The 26,419-nt window shown below is 35.2% G+C and overlaps 1 protein-coding gene and 1 pseudogene across 5 annotated transcripts; both read right to left on the reverse strand.

Annotated features, from left to right (window-relative positions):
- Positions 1 to 792: 792 nt before the first annotated feature.
- On the reverse strand, positions 793 to 17,114 carry LOC121234488 (BUD13 homolog). Of its 5 annotated transcripts, none has more exons than XR_005934412.1 (10): positions 16,787 to 17,105; positions 5,539 to 5,795; positions 4,813 to 5,440; positions 4,640 to 4,707; positions 4,482 to 4,549; positions 2,255 to 2,358; positions 1,909 to 1,981; positions 1,644 to 1,824; positions 1,197 to 1,397; positions 793 to 981 (listed from the first exon to the last, which is right to left on the reverse strand). XR_005934412.1 is itself a non-coding variant. In XM_041130431.1 (10 exons), exons 3-10 carry the CDS (start codon positions 5,750 to 5,752, stop codon positions 1,312 to 1,314), a joined length of 1,422 nt encoding a protein of 473 aa, XP_040986365.1. In that variant the 5' UTR covers positions 5,753 to 5,772; positions 5,855 to 5,911; positions 16,787 to 17,109; the 3' UTR covers positions 1,082 to 1,311. The 5 variants fall into 5 exon arrangements, 3 of the variants coding, with proteins under 3 accessions (XP_040986365.1, XP_040986364.1, XP_040986363.1); XR_005934411.1 differs by having other exon boundaries at positions 943 to 1,038; XM_041130431.1 differs by lacking the exon at positions 793 to 981 and adding an exon at positions 5,855 to 5,911 and having other exon boundaries at positions 1,082 to 1,397; positions 5,539 to 5,772; positions 16,787 to 17,109.
- LOC121235465 lies at positions 8,077 to 24,725 on the reverse strand (annotated as a pseudogene).
- Positions 24,726 to 26,419: the final 1,694 nt, after the last annotated feature.

The raw sequence follows: 26,419 nt of genomic DNA on the forward strand, positions 1-26,419 counted from the left end.
TCTAATCTAGGATCTGGCTTTTAAATGGGGGAAAAAATTGTTATGATTCCAATTAAACATCCGCACACCAAGTCCATTACAAAAATCTAGGAAATGGGTTTGGAAAAAATTAATGAGTTTGGGAGAAATATGTTAATGATGAAATCTAAGAGATTGGTTTTTTTTTCTTGGTGGAGAAATGCTTCAACGTTTCCAAGAATTTTGGTTGTGCTCTGATTTGCTATTTGCCTGAAGAAGACGACGAAAATTTCATCTTTCAACTTTTTGCTTTGCTTCTTCTTTCTTCTTTCATTTTTTCTTTCTTTGATTTTTACGTTTTCATTTTTGCATTTTAACAAATCCCCGAAACTTCTGATATTGCCTGGCGGAGGTAGAACGTGGGCGTGGGGGTGGGGGGAATAAATTCGAAAAGCACATTTGGCCTTTGGGTAAAAATAAATAAATAAATTGCCTGGCGGAGGAAGAACGTCAGCGTGGGGGTGGGGGGAATAAATTCGAAACGCACATTTGGCCTTTGGGTTGAAAATAAATAAATAAATAAAAAGAGAGAAAAAAAGAAGCCACATCACGGTTTCGTGTGATGTATGAGAAAAAGTGGCAAAGTATGTAGAAGAACTCTTTGTGATCCTTTCTTTTATCTAACACCACATTTCTCATTTTCTTTTATCTGAACACTTTCTACGGTTCAAAAGAGATGCACAATACTTGGGCCCCATGGAATCGTTGAACTTATCCTGTAATCAGACTTCATGCTGAATTTCCCATATTGTAATTGTGCAACTGCTACGTTGCAATTCCTAATCATCGGTCACTGTTACTCCAAGCAGCAACAAATTAGCAACAGTCAATTGACAATCTTCCAGTTTTCAACCATTTTACATTCTAAAACATCATTGGGTCACATGCCATGGAAAGAAAAGCTAAAAGGGAGGCGGTCTCAGCTGTCAAAGCCAACCATGTATGCTTGCTTTGCAACAGACCCAGACCCACAACAAGAGAGGCCGTCACTCAAAAGCATAAAGCCTTCGAACCTGCATGCTTTATAAAATTGTGGTGTAATCCACAGAGCAGGCAACAAAAATTAGCTGAACCAAAACCACATCACGAATTCTATAACTAAGAATCATGAGTACAGAAACTTCCCTGGCAATGCAAACATAATGCTGTTTAGCAATTCAGGAAGCCCAATCACTCACCACCACAACCAATTAACTTTATAGAACTTGCTTTTTAAGTCGGGTGCCTCATTGCCTTTACAAAAACACATAAAAAGCCCATTGGAATCTTCTTACACAGTCCGTACGCGTCAAGTCACATGTCAGAGACAGACCACAGGTATGCTTCTGTTTCTGTAGCTCGTCTCTCATTCGTCCTTTTAATCAATCCCTTCTCAAATCCTATAGGATGAAAAACAGCAGAAGTCAGTCAGTTCTAATAGCTAAACGTATTCTCTAAATACTTGTCTTTTTTTCTTTGGCTCTATGTTTCCAAGCACAAGAATCTTCCTGTGGTGATATGTAAGTAACAACATGACTGGGATCGCCATATCATGGCACACTGGAAGATACTCAATACAAGGTCCATAGCTTCTATGGAAGGTAAATAAGAAATATGTGACTCAAGAATGGTAGAGGTGAACCAACCATTACTACGGTCAACTCCATCCCAATGTCTTCCTGGTCTTATGCCATATCGGTTTGGTGCAGCATCCAATCCTCTTTTTAACCAGCTGTGGACAGGAATGTCCTGAGGAATAACAAACCCCGATTCTTTCATCTTCTCACTATCCCCTAGGTTTGGGAGAACCATTTCAGGATGCTTTTTCTGCAAGATGTCAGAGAGATGTTGAATAAGCAATCAATTCTATAATTTTGGCAGCTAAGAATAAGACAGTGATCAATAACTTACCTTCACCAAATGTGCCATGGGATCACCCCATCTTAATCTCTCCTTCAGCATGTTGTCTAGTTCTGGATCATCCCTGCATCAGGAATCAGTCTATCAATTCCAACAAGCCACTAGGTGTACACAAAAGACAAGAGATGAAAGTACTGTGCAGTGCCTTTGTTAAACTGAAGATGGATAGCCATGCAGTCAAGCATGCTTAATGTTTTGTCGAGATTTTTATTTTATTTTATTTAGAACATTTCTTTTCTTACAAAAGTATTTTATTATGTCCAATTTCATACACAAGTGTATTTCCACAATATCCTATGATTACAGCACCATATTGAGCACAAAAACATCAAGATACCTGGTTCGTGCAAATGGTTTTTCCTTCTCAAGTTCCAATTCCTGCAGCTTAGTTTCAGCTTCCCGCTTTTGAGCCAAGCCCTTCCCCCATTCCAATTTCTTCTCCTGGTAAAAATGCACAGGAAATGAAAATTGACTCTTCAACTAAAAGGAAAGGGACAACATTTATTTTTCAAAGAAAGAAGCTTCGAACTCAAGCTACAATATTAAAACTAAAAAGATGCCCAAGTGCATAACTATGATTGAGTTAACATAATATTTGAGCAAGTTTCTGTCCTCTACAAACTCAATGCTTTAATGCCTTCCATAATAGAATTTCAGCACGTCTGCCATGCTTAATAATAGTCATTTGTATTGATAACCACCAATTCTCTTAGACAACTAGCAGAATTATACTGCGACATTAGCACCAAAGCCTCATAAGAGATGTATAAGAACAAGAAAAAGAAAAAATTTTCAGAGACATGAACATCATCTGAGTGCAATTTGTACGCCTGAATCATTCCTTCCACAATTAAGTTCTTGCCAGATTTGGGAAATGTAAAAGGGGAAAAAACAAAGAAAACAGAAACGCCTATCGTGAAACACTTCACAAGATGAGATTGCTTGGCCCACCACCCAAATAAACATTTATCTAACACAAACTCACATATACACCCCATACCCAACTTGCCATCGTCCCCCACAACTCCACTGGAGCCACATCTTCTCTTGACTAAACTTTAACCATTTATCCAACCATCAGTCAAAAGCAATGATACTGATAAAAAAAAATAGTCAAAATCAATGATCTATTTGTTTCAGAATAAAATAAATTGTTTATTTAGCCAAGTTAAAAAGAAAATGGATCAATTAAAGCTCCCACCCCCCAGCCCAATAGTTGTCTACTCATCACAAACAAATAACCAGAAAATTTTTACCAAGTCATATCTATACAACTCAAGTTATGATTAACTCAAACCTTCCATTTGAAGAAAAAAATGTTAAATAAAACAATATTATACAGTACCTAATAAATTAAAAAAAAAAAAAAAGGCATCGTAAATTCCTTAGAAGTATGTCACTCTAAAAGTGGTAGCAAAACATGGGTAAAAAATAGGGAGACTTTATGACTGCTATCAAGACAAGATTTGTCACAATCAAGATGAAAAATTTCTCAATTACCCAAAAAGAAAAAATATCCAGAATCTGCAATCGAATTAAATGGATCAACCACTCAGCAGAAGCATAACCGTAACAAATATGTATATGCACTCTTTATCCTATGTATCTGTTAAAAACACCAATTTCCTTCATTCATGAGAATTGTAATTCTTGTAATAAAATGGAAATTTCTTTTATGATGAAACATGAAAAATACTGCACGGCCACAGTGGCACTTACCAGCATAATTGAGTAACATGGGCTCAAGGGTAAAGGTTTTGACATTTACCAACAAAAGAAAACAGAAAGAAGGAAGAAGGGAGGGACAGATATAATGTGGTAATAATCTCTAAAACTGTAATTTTCTCAACATAATACAACTTTCCCAAACTCCCAAACTCCCAAACAAAACACAAAGAACAACACTACTTTTTCAAATTTCAAAATGAAAGTAATATTGAAACAATTTTTTAACTTTATAATATTTTTATTCAACTTTCTCTCTCCTTTCCCAAAACCCAATAAAACATCTTAACTCAAACCATTTTACTACTATTCATGGATATACTGAGATATTCTAAGTTCCTTAGTAATTGGCCATTAATTTGATAATAATAACTATTGTTTATGCCAACCACCATCATAATAATGGTCAACATTCATTAATTAGCTAGATTTATGAGGTTCACCAAATTTTTTTCTTTTCTTGGTGCATAATTTCCCCCTTTTCTTCTCTCTGTTTTTTTCTTGATTTGGGAGATATGTAGAATATCCATGCAAGCTGCTGATTAATAAAGATATTCTTACTTCTAAAAAATGTAGAATATCAGTGCAGAATGCTGATGGCAATAAACGAATGATTAGATGAAAAAGTTAAAGATTTGAAATCAAAAAGTGTTTTGTGTTTGAGTAATGTTTAGGAAGAAAATATCAGAGAATACTTAAGAACAGTTGTATTGCCAAATGGACCCTAAAACTTCCAGCAGAATCTGGATCAAGACGTTATTCACTGGTTAAACATGACTCAAAATACTCACTATACCACTCCTCACACATGACAGGTTTAAGGTTCTATTCCAAAGTACCTTGGGCTTCTCTTCTACTTTTACTTTCTGCCTTGACTTCAAAAAGTCTTCCTTCGATATACGTTCTCCTACAGCATTAGAAGCGAAAGCAAAGAATGTAAGCATTGCCAACTCAGACATAACATTAAAAAAATAATGAAAAAATTACTTTTGTTCACCTTTTATCTTATCACGATATACAGGTTCCGCACCTCGACCACTTATAGAAGGATCCATCTCTTTAAACCTACAGAGAGGAATGGATATCAGACACAATAAACAACTTATATTCACTGAACATAAACTTAAAAGGAGCAGGCGAAATAATATAAGCCTGAAGTGTCGGTGTTACCTTAACCAATCAGTCTTCTTAGTTCTAGCAATCTCTTCACTGATCTCTTTGCCAGTAAGCAGACCTGTTTTTCGTTGCTCATTCATAGCAGCTTCCTTTCGGCTTTTTCTCGGTGGGGAAAGATCCTGAACCAAAGATGCACGCGAAGCATTGGTTTCAGTTGAACGTTTACGTGGAGGGGAAAGATCAGGCAACCCAGGAATCCGAAAACCCTCCCTAGTTTTCCTTTGGGGTGAAAGGTCTGACCCTGGAGAAGCCTGGAAGTCATCTTGGTACGAAGAACCACGACGACTCCGTCTAGGAGGAGAAATGTCAGGAAATTCAGGTGTCATATCATTCTGTTGGTGCTTCAACCGCTGTCGTGAAGGTGACAAATCGGTGCTACCTCTGCCAAAATCTGCAGGCTTCAGTTCATGTTCCGGTGAAGGTGTGTCATTCCGGAAATCCCGCTTCCGTGGTGGTGACATATCAGAGTTTGGGTCATTAGAATTAGCGGCTTTGGGAGAGAGGGAAATCCAACCACTTCCATCCTCTGATATGGCATTATATGCACGCATAGCCTTCAGTTGTTCGAGCCTCCTCATCCGCTTAACCTCAATGTCCTCATCAACTTGTGGCTTCTCTTCATCTACATCAAACGACAGAAAATGTTCTTATTACCATAATAACAAACTCAACTAGAATTTGAACACTATAAACTAGAAACCAAAATGTAATGACTTTTACCAGCTGAATCATCATTGTATTCCTCTTCAAGATTAACTGGTTTCTGCCAAACTGGATCTTCATCCACGACTAAAACACCTTTTACATCTGGTTTACTTTGGACCACCTTCTTCTTCCTTTTTTTCTTTTTCTTTTCTTCCTCATCATTGCTTTCATATCTCTTCAGATATTCTTTAAGTGACTTGGACCCTGAAGTTGAAGCCGTCACCATCATTCAATATCAATGGCCTTGAACTTGCAGTAAAGACAATATATTACTGCATTTGATTTTCAACCAACCAAAAAAAAAAAAAGGTTTTAAACCCATTAGAATTACCAGCATAGAAGCAGCAGAATCTATTAACAGCTTCAATGGCCTATATCAGCAGGTTGACTACATATCACAATTTCCCAGTCTAATATGCAAGAGATCAGACAGAAACTGGGCAATATAAATATCAAATTGCATCCATTTTCATTCACACTTCTATGCCATGAATTCAGACTCTTTAAGAAGCAACAAATCTTGATCGACAGAATACAAAAAGCTTAAAAAATAAAAAATAATAATAATAACAAAAACTCATTGATAATTGACACAACTCCACAAACACATTTACATTTAATTTTACATAGAGCAATGACATTCCCCATTTGGGGACTGCAATGCAAGCCTAGGCAATTCTATCTTTAAAATTTTTTAAAATTATAAAATTATCCCTCCTAAAATGATGTTTTTTCTCATTTAATAAAGGGTCTGCATATACACTCCCCAAGTGGAGACTGCAAATAAAAGTTCTCTTTTACATATTACAACTTAACCTAGAATTTTTTTCATTTCTTTCTCCCATGCAATTCATTAACTTATTATACACACAACAGTTAACTATACATACATAAATATAGTATTGTCAATAGGCCCGAGAAGGTATCTAAAAATATCCAATTTAGATATTTGTACCCTGTCAAATTAAGTAACCATGGAATATATGTTTGGATTAGATTCCATTTTGAAAGAGTTGAAAAAGCACCATCTCATTGAAGGTTCTATACATCTGCCCTTTCTCAAGGCTATCATGTATTGGGGTCTTTGACAAGTAGTCTCTCCGAAATATGGTGCTCAAATTAGTAATTCCTTCCTTCTAATCTCTCTTTCTAGTAAATAAGGGACAGATGTTTCTAGGAGGGTCCATTGGCACAGGCATGAACAGTTTGGACCTTACGCTATGAGGTTCGTGAAGGAGTTTAACCTACCTATACAGACAAGATTAACCATTTGAATATAATGCCTATCAGGGACCACAAAGGTGGCAAAGCGCTATTAATATATTTCTAAGGAAGGTTAGGTTTCAAATCACAACAAGATAAGGGATAGATTTAGTTTCCCAATAAAATTTTCTGATATGGTCCTGCTTATAAAAATAGGTTGGGTCATCGATTTTGGGACAGATTGGTCAATTGACTCATTAAGGGTTAATGTTAGGTGGTCTCATTTAAGCAAAAAATATTCTTTCTACACAGTAAGCACCTAGAAAGAAGAAACGATACTCTCTTGTGATAACACTGACTGATGTGATTATGAATGGGATCCCACATTGCTTGGAGGGATAAATACTTGCTTTTTATAGTGATTCTAATAAGGCTCCAATTATACCATTGACTAGTCCTTTTAGATTATGGTCCAAATGTGGCTTAGGTCTCCCTTGGGCATCACAAATGGTCCCAAGTAATGTGAGATCCCATACACCGCCTACACTCATCACTCAATATGGAATATTACATTTCTACACTTTCTTGCTTCCTCTCATACAAAAAGCTCCAAGAAACTGTTTCTTGGCCCTTAAGTTTTGCAATGGCCCACATCATCCCCACCCACCTTCGTAACCAAATGTCGTCTACTCTCCATCAATGTCCTTTATCTTCCAACTCCCTCTTTACAGCATGCCCTCCTCTCCCTTTTCCCTAGCTCTTCGATAGTCCTCTCCCTACCTTTGAGTCTCAAACATGTTCAACGGCCTACATTGGCCCTAACCACACCCCCTCCCCCCCACCTTCGCCACCAAATGATGTATGCTCTCCATCACTCTACTTTCTCTTCCAACTCCCTCATTTACACCATTCTCTTACTTTTTTTCCCGACTCATCGCCGCTTCTCTGCCTAGCTTCGCTTCTCAAACATGCTCCCAAGTCCAATAGTTGAGCCTACCAAAAACTCAAAGCAGTGCATAAATCTTCCCAAGTTGCTATAACATGGTGCATTTGCAAGGGTACCATTCCAATACCTGGAGGTGAGAAGCAGAGGAAAATTTGGGTGCTCTTGGTACAGTTTGAAAATGGAGTTCTGCCACGAGTCTCCCCATGATCCAGAACAGTTTTCAGACATGGTAAGTTATTCCATTTTATACTATTTTCTTGAAAACCAAGCATGACATGTTTAAAATATATAGTTGTGATTTCACAACTGATCTTAATTCACATTCTATTCACTATCGATCAATAGATGAAATTTGTATTGGGAAGAGCAGAATGGTGCCTGCTCAGAAGATAACTCCAAGAAAACTACATCAATAGATGAAGTTTGAGGTCATAAGTTTGAGTTGTCTCATGAAAACTACATACTCCAAGCAATGAACCCCAAATAGCACGATTGGTTCAAGAGGGGTAGTCTATGGACTAGCTCCTCTGCTGCTTTTAGATTCACAGCTCGGCCCCAAAGATTAATCATGCAAATATAATGCTCTAAACCTTTTTGAATTGCATAAACATCACTGATGGCATTAAATAACTCCCAACCTCAATTGACCAGCCCTGCATGGCTACATGCTGATAGGACACCCAAGAAAGTAATGGAATTTGGGTGGGCCCCGGATCTAAGCATGTCTTCAAAGATCTTGCAGGCTTCATTTGCCAGCCCATGATGTGAAAGCCCCATGATCATGGAATTCCAAGAAATTAAATCCCGAGAAGTCATATTTGAGAAAATGATGTGTGCATCGCCTATCTCCCCACATTTTGCATACATTGAGATCAAAGAATTCTCAAGAATCAGGCATTCATATAATGTTTTTATCAACAGGCAATGGAACTGCTTTCCCTGATCAAGATATGACAGTGTACCTACGGCTCCAAGAAGAATAGAATATGTAGAATTTAGAGGTAAAACACCATGGACTCACAATTCCAAGAATAAGTAGGTAGCTTCTGTGAAAAGCTCATTTTGAACAAGTCCTGAAATCATTGCAGTCCATGCAACTGCATCACTTTAAGGCATGTTATGAAACAGATGACATGCCTTCAATACTTGGCCAACATTGAAATAGCATTTAATCATTGAAGTCCATGAGATCTCATCTCGGATGGGTACAATGTCAAACAAATGTTGAGCCTTTTCCAGCTGCGCTGTATGAATATATTTGATCATAGAATTATAAGACCGTTTATCAGGGTTCTTCATAAAAATAGAGCATGCAAAGTCTATCATACCAAAAGTAGAGTACATGTGAATGAGGCTCCTATATAGCCTGCCATCATAATCATCATGGTCCCAACTTTTAATAATCAGTTGAGCATGCAATTGCATACCAAGAAGAGGAAAACCTACACCTGCACAAGCATAGGCAAGTGAAATGAAAGTGTCTCCATTTAGTTTTACTTCAAAATCCCTCATTTCAAGAAAAAGCAACAAAGCCTCCATATATAAGCCATTCCGAGTGAACGCACTGATCATGGCTGTCCAAGAGACAATGTTCCTCTCAGGCATTCTCTGAAACGGACCATACCCCTCATCCACATTACCCACCCTACAGTAACCAACCATCGTGCTGGTCCAAGTGACCACATTCCTCTCTTCCATTTCATCAAACAATGTTTTTGCTTCTTCTATTCTACCATTCTCAACATAGCCCGCAATCATGGCATTCCAAGAAACTATGTTCTTATCTAGCTTTAGTTGCAAAACCCAGCTTGCTTCCTCCAAATCCTTGCTCCTAATCAACCCTGCCAACATTGAATTCCAAGACACAATATTCCTTTCTGGCATCACCTCAAATAACCTCCTCGCATCATCTATCCTCCCTGCAACCGCCAACGCACAAAGCATTAAAGTCCACGACACAACATTCCTTTCCGGCATCTCACCAAAGAACGACCAAGCCTCACTCAACCTCCCACTCTACATGTACCCAGACAACATCAGATTATAGGTAACAACATTCCTCTCAGGTATGATATTGAAGAGACCACGGGCTTCATCAACAAAGCCACTCTTCAAGTACTTGGACAAAACCGAAGTCCAAATACAGATTCAGCCATGCCGTCTCCAACAGATAATTCTTCAAGCATATTACATGCATCCTGAAGCCTATGTTCAGAAAGGAAATGGAGCAGTTGTGAATCATCGTTAGTGAGTTTTGGGTAATCGGTCTTGGAAAATGTGATCTGGGTTTTGAAGCAACAGACATAAATGAAACGGCACAGAAGTTCAGTTGAGGTTTTGAGAGAGAATAAAGTCGAAAGCTACTGGAAGAAACGACACACATTAATCGTTTTGCAAAACGAGATAACTGTCAAAGCAAAACAGTTTCCTCTTGTCTAGGCCTCTACCCCTAGAAAAAGAAAAGAGAAATAATATTTGCAATTGTGGATTGTGCAAGCGCCGTGCAATCCCTTTGAAAAAAAATGAGTAAATACGGGACCCCACTCTTTTTCAAAACGATTGCGAGGCGCTTGCGCACTTCACGACTGTATGTAGCATTACTCAAAAGAAAACTTATGCTTTACCTCTTCAAAGATGATAATATAAATATTGTTCATTGAGACGCATTCTATTATCAGGGAAGTAGTTACACTTGAAAAAAAAATCCATAACTTGAGAGCTGCATCCAAAATATCTCTCACTTGCGGGTATCATTTAAAGAGATCAGCTTTAAGGGCAGCTACCCAAACTGCTTTTTTTTTTTTTTTTTTTTTTTTTTTTGTTGGTGAGTATTATATTTTGTAAGGATAGCCACAGTAGCAAACACTACAGGAATCAAAGTCAGCCCTCACAGATGCACACACTTCAGGAATCAAAGTTATGAATAACATTAACTTGAGAGTTCATTGAAAGTATATGGCCACATCTCTGTTTTGCTGCACTCTTTTCCTTCGATGAGGTGAAAGTGGAAAGAGCTGGTCCACGGTTGATTCTGTTTTGGAAGGAGAGGGCTATCATGAAAACTAACCTTCGGGTTTATGTTATCTGCAGCACTGATAGAAGTGACAACCAACTATGATAAAGCAGGCTATGAAGTCTCACGAGAAAGAAGGAAAGGACAAAGATGACAGTTCAATCTCATAAACAGAACTTTGACAGCCACAACATTGAGAATGTAGCAAACAAAGTGGCAACAGATTCTTATAAGAGTGGCAACAGATCTCATGCCAACCAGAATATAATTATAGCCTGAGCTTCCAGATCTCATGCTGAGGTTATATGTGCAATGCAAATCAATATAGAGCTGGAAAACAATATAATACAAATACACAAAAGAAACTTGATTTTAAAAAAAATTGAATTCAACAATTGAGAAACCCACAGAATGGAAGTCAGATGAATATTCATTAACGTTTCCAACTAACTACATGCCCAAAGATCGAAAACATAATAAATGATTCTGGTGTAGTGCAATCATGAGCTTCCCAAAGAAATACTTATGAATTGTTCCTAGCAACATCTATTATAAAGGTCTACAATCATCACTCAGTATGGGGTATTACATTTCTATTCTGTATTTCTTGCTTCCTCTCATACAGAAAGCTCCAAGAAACTGTTTTCTTGGTCCCATATCAACCAACCATGAAATCACTCAATCTACAAATTCCAATATAGAAGCAGAGACAATCCAAACCCCCAGTTGGCACCAAACATCAAAGTCACAAAAATTAAACGGTGGATACGAGGCTAAAGCTCAAGGGTACCTTGCCCAAATTTGGAGTGGTGGTCCGTAGGATTTGAGAGCAAGGCTGCGCTGTCTAGGGACGTTCCTAATGCTCTGTAACACAGAAAAACAAGGTTAAAGTCGAGTTTGAGATGGTGAGGAACACGCGGAGGTAGAGAGAGAAAAACCGGACAAAGAGGAGGAGAGAGGAGAGAGAGAGAGACCGAGGTATACCTTGGCTGGGAGAGGCACAGGTTGGCTCCAGTAACCTCTATCGGTCGCGGTCTAAAACCTAGAGAGAGAGCGTCTGCGGGAGGGACAGACCGAGGAGTTATAAGAGAGAGAGAGAGGGACGGGCGGAGTACTTACTGGCATCAAACTACGAGCGGGAGGAGGCGACATTGGGTAACTCGCAGGGTGTGCCACACAGAGGAGAGAAAAGAGGGGCTGCCGGAGAGAAGAGAGAGGGCGTGAGAGAGGGAAGAAGAGAAGCGGGCAAAGAGAGGCGTCGGAGGCGGGGGAGGGGGTTTTGCACGTAGGGGAGAAAGAACAGAGGAAGAGGCGTCGGGGCAGTTGTTCTGTCGTGGGTGAGCCTCTGGAGAAAAGAGATGGGAGAAAGGGGATAATTCTTCCGTCGTGGGTGAGCACCAAGTGAAAAAGGAAGGCTGTGTTTTCAGTAGGCCTGTGCATTGGCCTGCCCAAGAAAATTTTTGGCCCGACCCGTCATAGCCCGCAACAGTACCCAGGGCAATATAACCCGACCCGGACCATTTGGGTCAAGTAAAAATAATCGGGTTTTTTTTTTTCCTAACCCCTATTTGTACAGAGACACAGATGCCCAATCTTGTAAACCCCCAATGCATCCGGATATAACAGATTTTTCTTTTCCTTTATGTAACATTTGTACATATTATAATATAATCACCCAATCTATATAATTGTAAACCCCTAACGCATCCAGCTAGTATAACAGATTTTTTTTTCTTTTTGCTACATAAAAGGAGTAAAAAAAAAATCATAATTTAAAGGAGTACGTTAAACATCATAATTTAAAAGAACACAATAAACATCATAATTTAAAGGAGTACAACCCAAAAAAGTCATCAAACATGAATCTTTAACAACAAATATAGAATGTGCAGACCATAAGCCTTGAGTCACTCCTCATCAACATAAATAAAGCTTGATTTAGGATCAAACTCTAAAAATAAAAAAGATATGTCAAGGGTTATTGTAAAATGGTAAAAGTGTTGGCCAAAAAAGCCAATAACCTGATTAAGCACTGTAAGTAATTAGCACAATCTCGGTTTGGGCAAACAGTTTAGCTCAAACAAAGCATGGTTATGATTCAGTTGGCCACTGGATCAACTCTACAATCAAATTATAAACAAAATTAAAAAATAAAATAGAATTATAATGATCAATTTTTCCACATTCCCACAAGTAACTTTGAATTACCAAAGCAAATATATTTGCTCTGGTTTCAACTAACTTATATTCAAGCATCACTAATTACCATCGAATCCTGTATGACCTCAATTAGGGGTGTAACCAGTCCGGTCCGGTCTGGTTTTAGACAAAATTTAGGACCGAACCAATATGTACCGGTTTTGCATTTTCAAAAACCGATTACGCGCCGGTTACCCCCCTAAACCGGTTTTACCGGTTCCGGTCCAGTTCGGTCCGGTTTTCCAGTTTTAATCATCTACCATAAAAAAGATTCTGCCATAAAAAAAAAAAAAAAAAAAAAAAAACTGCTCCCATGTAAAAAATCTGCTGCCATAAAAAATGTGCTATAAAAAAATCTGAAAAATCTACTATAAAAATATAAAATCTGATATTAAAAAAAAAAAAAAAAATTGTAACAACAAAATAAACCCTAAATCAGAAGCTCATTAAAGTTTTTACAATATGCAGTTATGCACGTATTGATGCCAGTTCATAAAAAATACACAAAAAAAAAATGGATCAACCAAAACTGACTTTTTTTATAAGTGTTCAATGGACACCAAATAAATTGATATAAAGAAATCTCAAATACATGAACTGCAACGACTAGCCAAAAGGGCAAAGTACCCTGCCTCTCGTTACATAGCACAAGAGAAAAAGCTTTTGGATTCCTTATATCAATACACAGAATAAAGATTAATAGAGAAAGAAAAGTCATCAATGCAATAGCAAAAAATTCAAATAGAGAATACACACAATGCAAGAAAACATTGTAATGATTCAAGACAACACAGAAAACACAAGAAACCAAACCAGTAGAATCACTGATTGACATCTATACAACCCAAAAAAATTTATCAGGTTCAAATCTACTAACATATATACGAACAAACGAACAAAATTACCCACAAAAACAAAAAGGAAAGAAATCAAGCTATTTTCAGCTGGATGGGGAACTATACATGTTCATCCTCGATGGGGAGCTATACAACATATATAAACCCTAAATCCTAAAATATAAAATTGTACCTTCCACAATTATAAAATACAGATTCAGCTTGATGGGGAGCTATACAAAAAAATATAAATATAAACCCTAATCAGATTTCGAAATCTGTAAAAAAACCCTAAATCTCAAATTTGTAAATTCGATTAAAAAAAAAAAAACCCTAAATGAAATGAATCAATTAGCAATGAATTGAAACATTGCAATGATTCATGAAGTGAATATAAGATTTTGAAAATTAAAAAGCATATATATGTTCACATACCGATTAGCTCGCCGAGAGAGGGGAAAACAATATCTGTGATTCTATAGCCTCGGGAACAACTGGAAGCGGAGGAGAACAGAACGGACCAACAGTGTCGACAGCGAGGGGCTGTTGACGGCGTGAGAGAGGGGCTGAGCGTGAGAGATGGCTGGGGCGAGTTAGGGACTCGAAAGGCAGAGCAAAGATGGTCGAGCAGGGAGAGAGAGGAGGGGGGTGTGGGGGGACCGTACCCCATTAAACAACGCCGTTTGGCCTTTGGGACTAAAATTTAGTCTATATTCATAATATATATATTATAATACTAACTATATATTATACTATTAAAGTGATACTATCATAATAATACTATATACTATACTAATACTAATACTATATATGGTATATGGTTATATATATTTTGTTATAGTGATTTAACCTTTTAAAAACAATTATAGTGATTTATATCTAATACTATAATATAGTATTAGTTATAGTGATTTAATATAACTATATTAGTATAAGTATATATATTAGTATTAGTTATAGCTATATAATATATTAGACTATATAATAGTATTAATATTAGACTATTAGTATAGCTATATAATATAAGTATAACTATAGCCTATATTAGACTATAAGTATAACTATAGCTATAGTGAGTTTGTTAATTGTTATATTAGTATTTGTTAATTGTTATAGTGAGTTTAATTTATTATAACTATATTATTGATAGTATTATCGTGATAGTATTAGTATGGTAATTTATTATAGTGATAGTATTAGTATAGTAATTTAGTATTAGTAATTAGTATTAATTAATTACTATATCATTATTTTATATGTGATTATTTAGCTATATATAATATATCAGTATAATTAGTTATATATTAGTATAGCTATAAATAAAATGTTAATAATAATTTAAATATATATTTTATGTTTAAAGTATATGATAAATTAAATTTTCATACTTAAGATTAAACTTTTATTTTATAAATTATAAAAACATTATCTTATATATAATTATATTAATAACATATGAACAAACAAATTACAAATGTTCATATTTAAGATTAACATTTTATATTATTTTTAGATTATAATATGAAATTATTTCATATATAATTATATATTATATATAAAACTTATATATAAAAAATATTTTGTATAATATTAATTTTGTATAAAACTTATATATATATAAAAATTTTTATTTTTTGATTTTTTTCCAACTGGTCCGGTCCGGTCTTGGAAACCATGGAACCGGAATGGGACCAGGTCCGGCTGGTTTTATGGTTACAAGAACGGGTCCCGGACCGGACTGGTTCAAAACCGGTCCGATTCAGACCGGTCCGGATTTCCAATTTTCCGGTTCAAATTTACACCCCTAACCTCAACGCTTGAAGTCATGAACCAGACCGGACCGATTTTCCAGTTTTCCGGTTCAAATTTACACCCCTAACCTCAATGCTGGAAGTCATGCCATGCCAAGTCAATCATTTATACAGCAAGTGCATTTATACTAGCAGATCCATTGTTTTAACTTTTTTTTTTATCAGTAGATCCATTGTTTTAACTTTTACCTGTATTTGACTCTCTCACTCAACTTTAAAGGCCATTTACTTTCTGTAAAGCATTTAAGCACGTCCATTCTTTCAACCACATTCATGCGTGCCCCTTTTCAATGCCTAAATCAATGTGGATGGCTCTTGTTTGGGCTGCTGTGTTTTTTACCTCTTCCCACCAGCATTTGTATCAGACTTACTAGTTCAATTTCATTGACTTCAGTTTTTTCCTAATTATCTGCATGGTGGAGGTGTCTCAATTCTAATCACATCAGTCTGCACAGTGGCTTTCCAGTTTATCTCACAACTGTGACGAAAATCCATATCTTATAAATAACATACAAAAAGAAAAAAAAAAATAGACCGAAGTTAGGAACTCCAACTCAATGACAGCAGTTCTTGGGATTGTGGGAATTTAACACAACAATTTACAGGTTCTTTGGTGAACAATTATTTTAGGGTTGATTCACCCAAATCCCAACCTTCAAAGCTGATGGGGTTTCCCTATTTTGCCGTATCTCTGTTTTCATAAAGTAAAAAGAGCAATTTTTTTGAATGATGCATCACAATGTTTTCTGTAGTCTCCACAGGAATTAAACATGTGATCTGAAAGAAAGCCATTTTCTCAAGCTTCTTTTGTGAATTAAATGGCAATTTAAGCTGGACACAAGGACACTTGTAGATGTATACTAACCCTCGGAGCTTCATTCAAACGACCATAATCACTAGATGGTTATTGCGGTTTATTTCTACATTATGCACATCAACTGTTTTAAACAAATGAGAAATCAAGACCGAGTCCTTAAATTAGTTCAGAATGCAAACTTCTACCATTCATACGATCTACCAGAGAAACATAACAAAATGAATAAAAACAAGGCTCAAAATCGTCCGAGTTCAACAAAGAAAGAATCAGACCCAGATTGACTAATCAAACCCCAAATAAAACTAACGGTCCAACGAATCAAAACCCCAAATAAAACTAACACAACGGAAGCTCCATGTGATACCAGCAACGACAAGATACTGGAAGGGCAGAGAAGGTGAAGACAGAGAAATTAGGAGCATGAGAAACGGAACATACCTCAGCAAATCGACTTGATCTTGGAGCTGCGGCCGAACAGTGATAGCGAACAGCGACGAAGAACGCCGATGGAGACTGCGACAGAGAACGGCGACGGAGAACGCCACTGGCTAGGGTTTCTGCAGGCAGCTTCGTGTTTGCTTGGAGTACTCGGTTGCTTAGAGGCGTGATCGAGGGGAGAGAGAGACTCGGTTTCTGCAGGCGTGATCGAGGAGAGAGAGATAGGTATAGGTTTGGATGTTTGGAATGGACGATAGACTCGGGTTGCTCTTTCGCCCGTTAAACAGCGGGGGTTGGATGATTTCCAACCCGTTGTCCAGTTGAACCCGCATTTAACGGGTGGGATCGAATGAATTTATCGGGCAGGTGCGGGTTATATATTTTTTTGAATAGGCATAGTTTTCGGCACATTTAATAGTAAAAGTATTTTATTTTATTTTATCTTATTTTATTATTATAATTTATTTTTTTATTTTGATCGTTCATATATTTAATTTTTTTAAAAAAAAATCTTAATGATAAAAGAAGTGACTGTTAAGAAATGTATTTTGATAGTAAAAGTATTTCATCTTATCTTATCCCATCTTATTATTATAATTTATTTTTTTATTTTGATCACTCATGTATTTAATTTTTTTTTTAAAAAATCTTAATGATAAAAGAAGTGACTGTTAATATATTTGTATGTTTTTATTTTTTAAAAATGTTTAATAAATGTTTGAAATAAAAAGTAAAAAAATAGAAAAATACAATTTGCGCTAGGCGGCATACTGAGTAGGCACCTATAGGCGGCAGAATAGCACCACTTTTTTTCAAATTTTTACATAAAATATAATAAATAATTCAATTTTTTTAAATCTCAAAACAATAATAATATTAAAAAATAATATTCTAACAATATTTTTTTCAACTTTCATCTAAAATCATCTCATCTCATCTTACTATCCAAATCACACCTTATAGCCATGTTTAAATTTAGAAATTATCATAACTTATCTCATCTCATTTAATCATTACTAATTTTCTAAATTTCTAAACAAAATACAATAAATAATTCAACTTTTTCAAATCTCAAAACAAAAATAATATTCTAACAGTATTTTATTAAACTTTCATATCATCTCAACTCAACTCGCTATTTAAATCTCCCCTTAATAGAATTTTTGCAGGGAAAAAAAGTAGGAGTGTTACCCACCCCCTACGAGGCGAGCCCACCACTTCCCCGCACCCCGCCCCACATGGGGCGGGGGGGTGGGGTTTTCACTCCAGTCCCCAACTCTCGGGATATGGGGGCAGGGTGTTGGGCGAATTTCCCAAACCGCCCCACCTCCATCTACTAAAAAAAAACTACATTTTACTTGGTTTAAAAATTATTTTCAAGTCTAAAAATAATTAAAAATACATTTTTAGACCAAAATTATAAATTTAAATTTTGTAAATATGACTATAATTTAAAAATTATATAATTTTTAAATTTGCTAGTACATATTTTGTGTAAATTGTAGTGTATTAGTTTTTAAATTATGTAGTTTTTTAAATTTGTCAGTGCATATTTTATGAACAAGTCTAACAAATTGTAATATATATTTATATATATACAGAATTTGTAAAATATAAGTACATATTTATGTTTATATAAATATAAATACATATTTATGTTTATATATAATATATATATATATATAAATGTAAGCAGGGGCAGAGCAGGATAGCGGGGTGTGGGCCCCACTGCTCACCCCTAGAAAAAAAGGGTATAACTAAAAATCGAAGATCAAAACGGTGCACTGTAACTTTTTTTTTTTGTTAAGAAATTTTTTATAGAAGTCTTACACCATATACATTCACTTAACCAATATAAGATTTGTCATTTTATTTAAAAAAAAAATAAAAAACCAGTTTAAGAATAAACCGGCCCAATTCTTATATTATTAAGAATCAGTCCAGTGCAGTACCGATTCTTAAGAACCAAAACTGGCCCTAAACCAATGCGATATCTGTTTTCATATTTTGAAATGTGGTTTAAACCAAACCGGACTGATATATATATTCATAACTTTTATATTATATATAATTTTTTATGTTATATCATATATATTATATGTTAAATTGCTAATTAATATAACATGAAATTTTAATCTTATTATTCAAGTCTATTAATCTTATAACTTAAAATTAATATAACATGTGATATAACATAAAATTATCTTAAATATAAAGATTAATATTAAGTTATTAATCTAAACTTACTTTATATATATATATATATATATATATATATATATCAATGATAAATAAATTTTTGACATAATAAATTATAATATATATATATATTCTTTTTCTAAATACATTTTTACACATTTGATCATATATACTCATATAAAAAGTTTAGAACTTATATAGCCTATAGTTAAATTCAATATTATACTAGTATATGTTAATTATTATAAAATAATGTACTTATACTATAATATAAATAGACTAATAGTTTAGTATATGTAAATATCATATTATTACTAACATAGATAATCCGTAAAATCGAAAAAATCGGACCAAATTGGACCAAAACTGGAGAAATTGAAAGTTTCGATTTCGATAGTGAATCGGTCTGGTATCAGTTCTTAAATTTTCAAAACTAGTATATATTGGTTCATTTCTAAAAAATGTACACAACTAGACCAATTAAACTCTTAAGTGGATGAGTGTGGTATAAGGTTTCCTTATAACATTTCTCTTTTTTGTTAACCCTGTGGGCAGGTTTTGAGCCTACTGGGTCGGATATTGCATCACATGTGTATTGTGTGGTTTGACCATGCACTCACAATTCGATACCATTAGCTACGATCAAGCAAATCTTGAGTTGAGGAGGCCTTGCAGAATTAGACTCCGAACTGAGACTCTAACTCCGAGTACAACTATTTTACTTTGAACTCCAAATCCGACTCTAAACTCCAAATCTTTTTTTTGTAGTGGGTGTCCAATGGAGTTGGAATTACGAAGTTTTTGCCTAGCCCTAGTTGGAGTTTTATACCACTTGGTGTTGTAATATGATTTTTACTAGGTTTTAATGCCGGGTTTTCAATACCATGTGGAGAATTAAATTTTTTGTAAGTTTTTCTTAAATATATTTAGTATTTTCCTCTTGCAAAGTTTGAACACGTGTCATTATGATGAAACATATTATTTGGAATTCTAATAAAGTAATGGTGACGATGGAATATTCATTCTCGCCTATGTGATAGTAGTAGTGGGTCCTATTTATTATTGAAATATTTTTAGAATGATTGATTAGTTGGTTTATGAATTATTCATCTTTATTTTTTTTGGAAAAAATCATATATTATTGATAGCCTTCATCAAAAGAAAAAATGAATATACGAGGGATAGTCCCAAAGTTTTGAATACCGTTTTGGTGATCGTTTCGGTGAAGATATTGAAACTAAATATTTCAGTACAAATACTATTTCAGAATGATCTATACATGAATAAATTTAAACTATATTGTAAAATAACAACAAAATAAATAAAGCATTCATTAAATAAAGTATGTCAATACATATATCAAATATACCATTCATATATTAAATATATGAAATATATATAAACTTTTTTTTCCCAAGAAACATACCATTCATTAAATAAAGCATTTCAGACTTCAGTTCATATATCAAATAAACAAGAAAGAAGTTAAAAGAAAAAAAAAAAAAAAAAAAAAAGCAAGGGTACACATTACCTTTTCCTGCAGTAAAAGTTAAACAAGAAAGTAAGAGGTACAAGTTACCATTAGAATCTAGAAAAAGTACACGAAATGACAATTTGCATATCGGTCGGTATCTCGAATTTTTGCCCGTATCAGTCGGTATCTCGGATTTCAGCCGATATCGGCAGAAACATACCGATACGGTTGGAATTTCTTTCCGGTACAAAGCATGTCTCTTCTTTGTACTGGCTGCTATTCTGGTGCAGCATATTTCGGCCGTACCGGCCAATATGGTACAATTTTTAAAACCTTGGATAGTTCTCCATATCAATAGTGTCCTCTGACAAGTTTAGAGAAGATTTTGCTAAAATGTGAGCAACAACATTTGCATCCCTATTAATACGTTGGGTAGACCAACTATCAAGTGGTGAAAGCTGTTGTTTTACATCAATAATAATAACACCTAAAGTATGCCATGAAGAGCTAGCTACTCTTGTTGACTTGAAGAGCATCACCTTCCAATATGATCTTCCTCAATCCAATCTCAATTGAAAAAATTGTAGCTTGTAAAGCTCCAAAAGATTCAGCTAAGATAGGCTAGGAAAAAACTTTCTCTGCATTATTTTTGTGGCTAGTACTTTATCTTCATGATCTCTAGCAATAATGCCAATGCCAACTCTGCCAAAAAGCCTAGTTAATTGCTGCGTCTCAATTCACTTTATAAAAAGATACAGGAGGAGGCTCCCATTTGTATACCCTTGTAGTCATCTCAACTCCTAGTCGACTAGTCCCTGCCTGCACTTCTTTGAAATCCAAGAGCATTTGTCTCGATTGTTGCATCACAGAGGAAGGATGAAAAAACTGGCCTTTTGACTCACTCAAAAATGAGTAGCACAAAGGCTCTCCCAAGTGCAGGAGGATGTCGCGTAATAATTAGGAATAAATTCCTAGATCGTCTCCTCAGGAAAAGTTACTTAAAATCAAACTCGTTTAAAATGGTGAAAATATTCACAAAGAAAAAATAAAATGATGATATGTGCAATGGATGAAATGGTGCAACAAGAATGAAAAGGGCACTAGTCATGGACTAGATTCATATTTTTGGTTTTTTGAGTATCGAAATGAAATGTAAAATACTAACAAATTGAAATTAACAATCAAAGAATCAACTAAAATAAACAATCTTAATTAATCTAAAAATTAAACAATAAAACTGAAATTATTTAAGTTCTAATTAAACTTTAATCAATCTAATATGCAATGGAACTAAGAGATTAATAAAACTAAGTTAAGAATTAAACTAGATTATAAAGTAATTGACAAAATACGAATTGAAAATTGAAAAACTCCAAAATCAAGATTCTAGGGTTCATCCTTGTATTTAAATCACAAATTCTCAAAATTAATCCATAACAATTGTAATTACTGTTCAATGAAATCTTAAAAGAACGAGAAAAATAGCGACATTAAGTAAAATAAATAGCAAATAAATTGCCCAAATTTCTAAGCCAAAAATCTCAAAATTACTCAATAAACTTTAAACTAAAATTAAATAAATAGTAGAAAGTGAAAAAAGCAAGTCAAATGAATGGAGATGGAGGTGGTAGACAATGAAAGAGGCGGCTGGAGCGGCAATTGGACCCTGTAAGAGTTCTTCAAATGTGAGGTGTTGCTCTGCAAAAATCTCCAGTTTCGTGCTAATGATATGCTTAAATAGGGTAGGAAAGAAACCCTAATGTCTTCAAATTCCGGCACACAAAATCGCTTAAATTTTAGGACTCAACTTGGCAGTCACGTACGCGCTTCAGGAGTTCAAATTTAGAAATACTTAAGAGACAACTTTGTAGCCCTTTAAGAAAGCTTTCCAACGCATCAAGAATCGTATCAATCCGATATTTGAACGGAAAGTTATGATTAAAATACTAAAGTGTGTCCATTCTGTAAACTTGACTTTTCTCAAACTTTTCATTTCTTGACCTTTTGGTACCTTGACTTTTCTCAAACTTTTTATTTCTTGACCTATAAAAACAATAGAAATTAGAAATAATATAAAAATTAAAAAGAAATAATAGAATCTCAAAAATATATTGTGCATGTGAATTAACATTATCCAATTAAATCACAAGTTATAAAATTAAACATAAATCATGTTATTAACCAATTTAAAACACAACTCGGATTTATTCATCTTAACTATTTTTTCATTTAAAACCAATAATAATGTAATGAAATAAATAAAATATATTGGTTCTAAATATATAAAATATGCAATAATTCAGCTCAATCACCTTTAAAGACAAATTCATTAATCCAAACATCTTTGCAGCATTTAGAATTTTGAGTTTCCAACAGTTGGTCCACTCCTCTTTCTTGGAGACAAACTTTGAAGCCTACCTTTTTGCTTGATTAATGAGTTCTTTTTGTAGATGATAGGCACTCTTCTCAGAAAAATGGTCATTAGCAGTACATCTCCAAATCAATTTGTCTAGTGTGTTTGAGAGGCTAATAGGAATCCTCTTGATAATATTAGCTTCACTGCTAGAAAATATTTATTCAATAAGTGTCACATTCGATTGCTTAGAATTAGAGTTAATAATGGCAGTTACATGAGAATTTTCATCCAATGTATGAACAATACTTTGCACTTTGTAGATTGTAGGTTGAGGTAGACATTTGTCTTTCCAAATTTTAACTAGTTGTCCATTTCTAATTCTCCAAAAGGAACCTTTTTCCACCAAATGTCTAGATGTAACAATGCTTTTCCAAATAAAAGATGGTCTGGACCCCAGTTTAGCTTGAAAGAATGAGGAATGAGGGAAATACTTTAGCTTGAGGATTTGGGTAGTGAGAGAATCAGGCCTTTGTATGAGTCTCCAACCTTGTTTGGCCAGTAAAGCCAAATTGAAACATTCCATGTCACGAAACCCCAAGCCTCCTGCCAACTTTGCCTTTCCCATTTGATTCTAAGAAACCCAATGGATCTTCCTCTCATTATGTTGTTGGCCCCACTAGTAATGGTGCATCACCCTATTGGTTTCTTTAAGCAAGGACTTTGGGAGTTTGAAGGCACCCATACTATAAGTAGGTAGAGCTTGAATCATTGATTTAAGAAGAATTTCCTTGCCTACCTACGAGAGAAACTTGGTTTTCTAGTTGCTGATCCTATTCCTCACCCTATGTAATATACTTTTGAAAGCTTGGTTTTGGGATCTACCAACAAGAGCTGGTAATCCAAGGTACTTTTCATATGAAGATGAGGATTTGACACTTGCAATGCTTAGGATAATCTTATTTGTGTCAGTAATGTATTTGCACTAAATTGAATAGAAGTCTTTTCTTTATTGAGTCTTTTTCCAAATGCTTTCTCATAGATATCGAGAATATCTATCAACCCGCTCCACTCCAATGAATTTGCTCTACAAAATAGATCTGCAAAAAAGAGGTGGTTAATACATAATTTGCCTCTAGCAATGGGGATGTCAATGATGATCCTTGATGTTTCTGCCTGATTGAGGCTTGTGCTTAGAGCTTTAAAGCAAAGAATAAAAGGATAAGGTGAGAGAAAATCACCCTGCCTAATTCTTCTTGTTGGCTTAAAAGAACACTGAGGAGATGCATTTATGAGAATTAAATAAGAAATAGAAATAACACATCTCATTACCATATCACTCTATTTACCATTAAATCCCATCATCCCATAACAGTTCTTAAGAAACCCCACTCCACTCTATCATATGCATTGCTTATGTCAAGTTTCAATGCCATAAAACTTGGATGACCCGAAAGTCTGTCATTCATAGAGTGCATAGCCTCATAAGCTACAATAACATTATCCGTGATTAATCTTTCTGGCACAAAAGCACTCTGTGTGTGAGAGATAAAATCAGGTTGTATATTCTTCAACCTGCTAGCCAAAACTTTTGAGATAATCTTATAAAAGACATTACATAAGGAGATTAACCTGAAATAAGAAACTTTCTTAAGGTTTTTAACTGTTGGAATCAACACAATGTATGTCTCATTAATATGTGCCAACTCACCAGAAGAATTGAGAAACTCAAGAGCAGCTTCACTCACATTATTTCCAACAATGTTCCAGTGAGCTTGGAAGAAAGCTGCAAGGAAACCATTCGGCCTAGGGGAACTCATGGGATTCATCTGAAAAATAGGCTCTTGAATTTCTGCTACTCTGAACTTTTTTGTCAGGGTTGAGTTAATCTGCTTAGTCACTTTTGGGGTCATAGAGCTGAGACATTCATCAATTCCTTCGAGGTGGGAGGATGAGAAGAGTTCCTTATAAAACTAGTAGAATACCTATGACATCTCCTCAGGAGTTGTAGCTACTAATCCATTATTTCTAACAATCCTTTTGATGGTATTAGTCTTCCTCCTTTGGTTACCACACATATGATAAAATTTATTATTCCTATCACCATCTTTTAACCAGGTCTGTTTTGCTCTTTGTTTCCATCTGACATTTTCTTCCTCTAACAAACCATCAACTTCTTTTTGCAGCTGTTTGATGCTACTCGTATGGTCACCTACGTTTAGATTTTGCAGCTTAGAAATATGATTAAGCTTTGTAGTAATTGAAGCCCTCTGCTTATTCACAGTCTCCTTGCTCCACTTCTTTAAGGACTCCTTACATCTTTGTAGTCCTTTAATAACAGTTACCATATTGGTAGGTGATCTCAACTGATGTGCCCAACTTTCATCAATGACATTATATCAATCGTCTCTGTTGGCCTGACTTGCCTCATACTTAAACAACTTCTCTTTCCACTGGTTAGAAACCAATCTATTCCTCATTAAGATCAATAAAGAACTATGATCAGTGGTTTGAGCAAGCAAAGTAGTAACAGAAGTGCTTGCAAACATAAGTGACTAGGCTTGGTTGCCAAATACTCGATCCAATCTTTCCTTTGTGAACTGATTGCCTTCTCTACTGTTGCTCCAAGCAAACTTTGATGCATGGAAACCATGGTCACCTCGGCTATATTTCTCATGATTGTATAATATCACATTAAAGTCCCCCATACATATCCAAGCCATCCCATTACTTGGTTTTAACATTTGAAGTAATTGCCAACTCTCTCATTTTAGTAGTTATTGTATTCCCATAGAAACCTGTTATTAGCAGTTGTGTACCATTTTCTCTTCTTCTGACAATAATGGATATATAGTATTGAGAGTAAGAATCCAAAACTACAGCATTAGAGCTCTTCCACAATAAGGCTAAGCCTCCACTGAGACCCCTGTTATTAACAACAAAACTACAATCAAAACCTAGTTGATTCCCCACTACCTCCACCTTATGTCTGTTGCACTTTATTTCCATAATGAAAACAAATTCCGTTTTTGACCCCCTATTAATACTCTCTAGCTCTCCTTTTCCAAGTGGCCTTCTTTTTCGACACATCATCATGCTATTTAAGAGAGTTAGCAGTTATAATGGTATCATGATGACTATAGCTCGTATTAGAATGGTTAGAATGTAATAAAACATCAGGAGGAGATGATGAAATAGTAAGCTCAAAATCCATGCTATTTTGCAAATTCATACCCTCTTGACTTTGTACCAATCCTGCCATATTTCCTTGATAAACCTTCCTTCATTATTTCCTTTGTAGTAAATGTGGCTTCCCTAGTTTGGAAACTTCCATGATTTAAGGCCTCATCTCTATCTCCTCCTTGATTGACCAGCTCACGCCCATTTTCAGCCTGTTCTGCATATTCTCCAGTTTCCAAATTAACAAGGTCTACCCCTGATTGTGCCTCAGATCCCTCCTTAGATTCTATATTTCCTTTCTTGATGTCATCACTATTCACCTAAGCTGGAAAGTTTCTGTTGTCGATTCTGAGTATTGGCCATGTCCACATTGCCACCGTATTTTTTAATTCCAAAAATGTGGAATTCACAGGCTGAGCTTGAAGCC

Source organism: Juglans microcarpa x Juglans regia, chromosome 6D, assembly GCF_004785595.1.
Source record: "Juglans microcarpa x Juglans regia isolate MS1-56 chromosome 6D, Jm3101_v1.0, whole genome shotgun sequence".
Lineage (NCBI taxonomy): Eukaryota > Viridiplantae > Streptophyta > Magnoliopsida > Fagales > Juglandaceae > Juglans > Juglans microcarpa x Juglans regia.

What these genes read in the sequence shown, in the direction of transcription:
- LOC121234488 (XM_041130429.1), bottom strand. Translation starts at nt 5,752, where the DNA reads ATGATGGTGACGGCTTCAACTTCAGGGTCCAAGTCACTTAAAGAATAT. An exon ending in AAACCATTTGCACGAACCAG is followed by an intron (nt 1,982 to 2,254) that starts GTATCTTGATGT and finishes TTCCTGATGCAG; the next exon opens with GGATGATCCAGAACTAGACA. An exon ending in TGGAGTTGACCGTAGTAATG is followed by an intron (nt 1,398 to 1,643) that starts GTTGGTTCACCT and finishes TTCATCCTATAG; the next exon opens with GATTTGAGAAGGGATTGATT.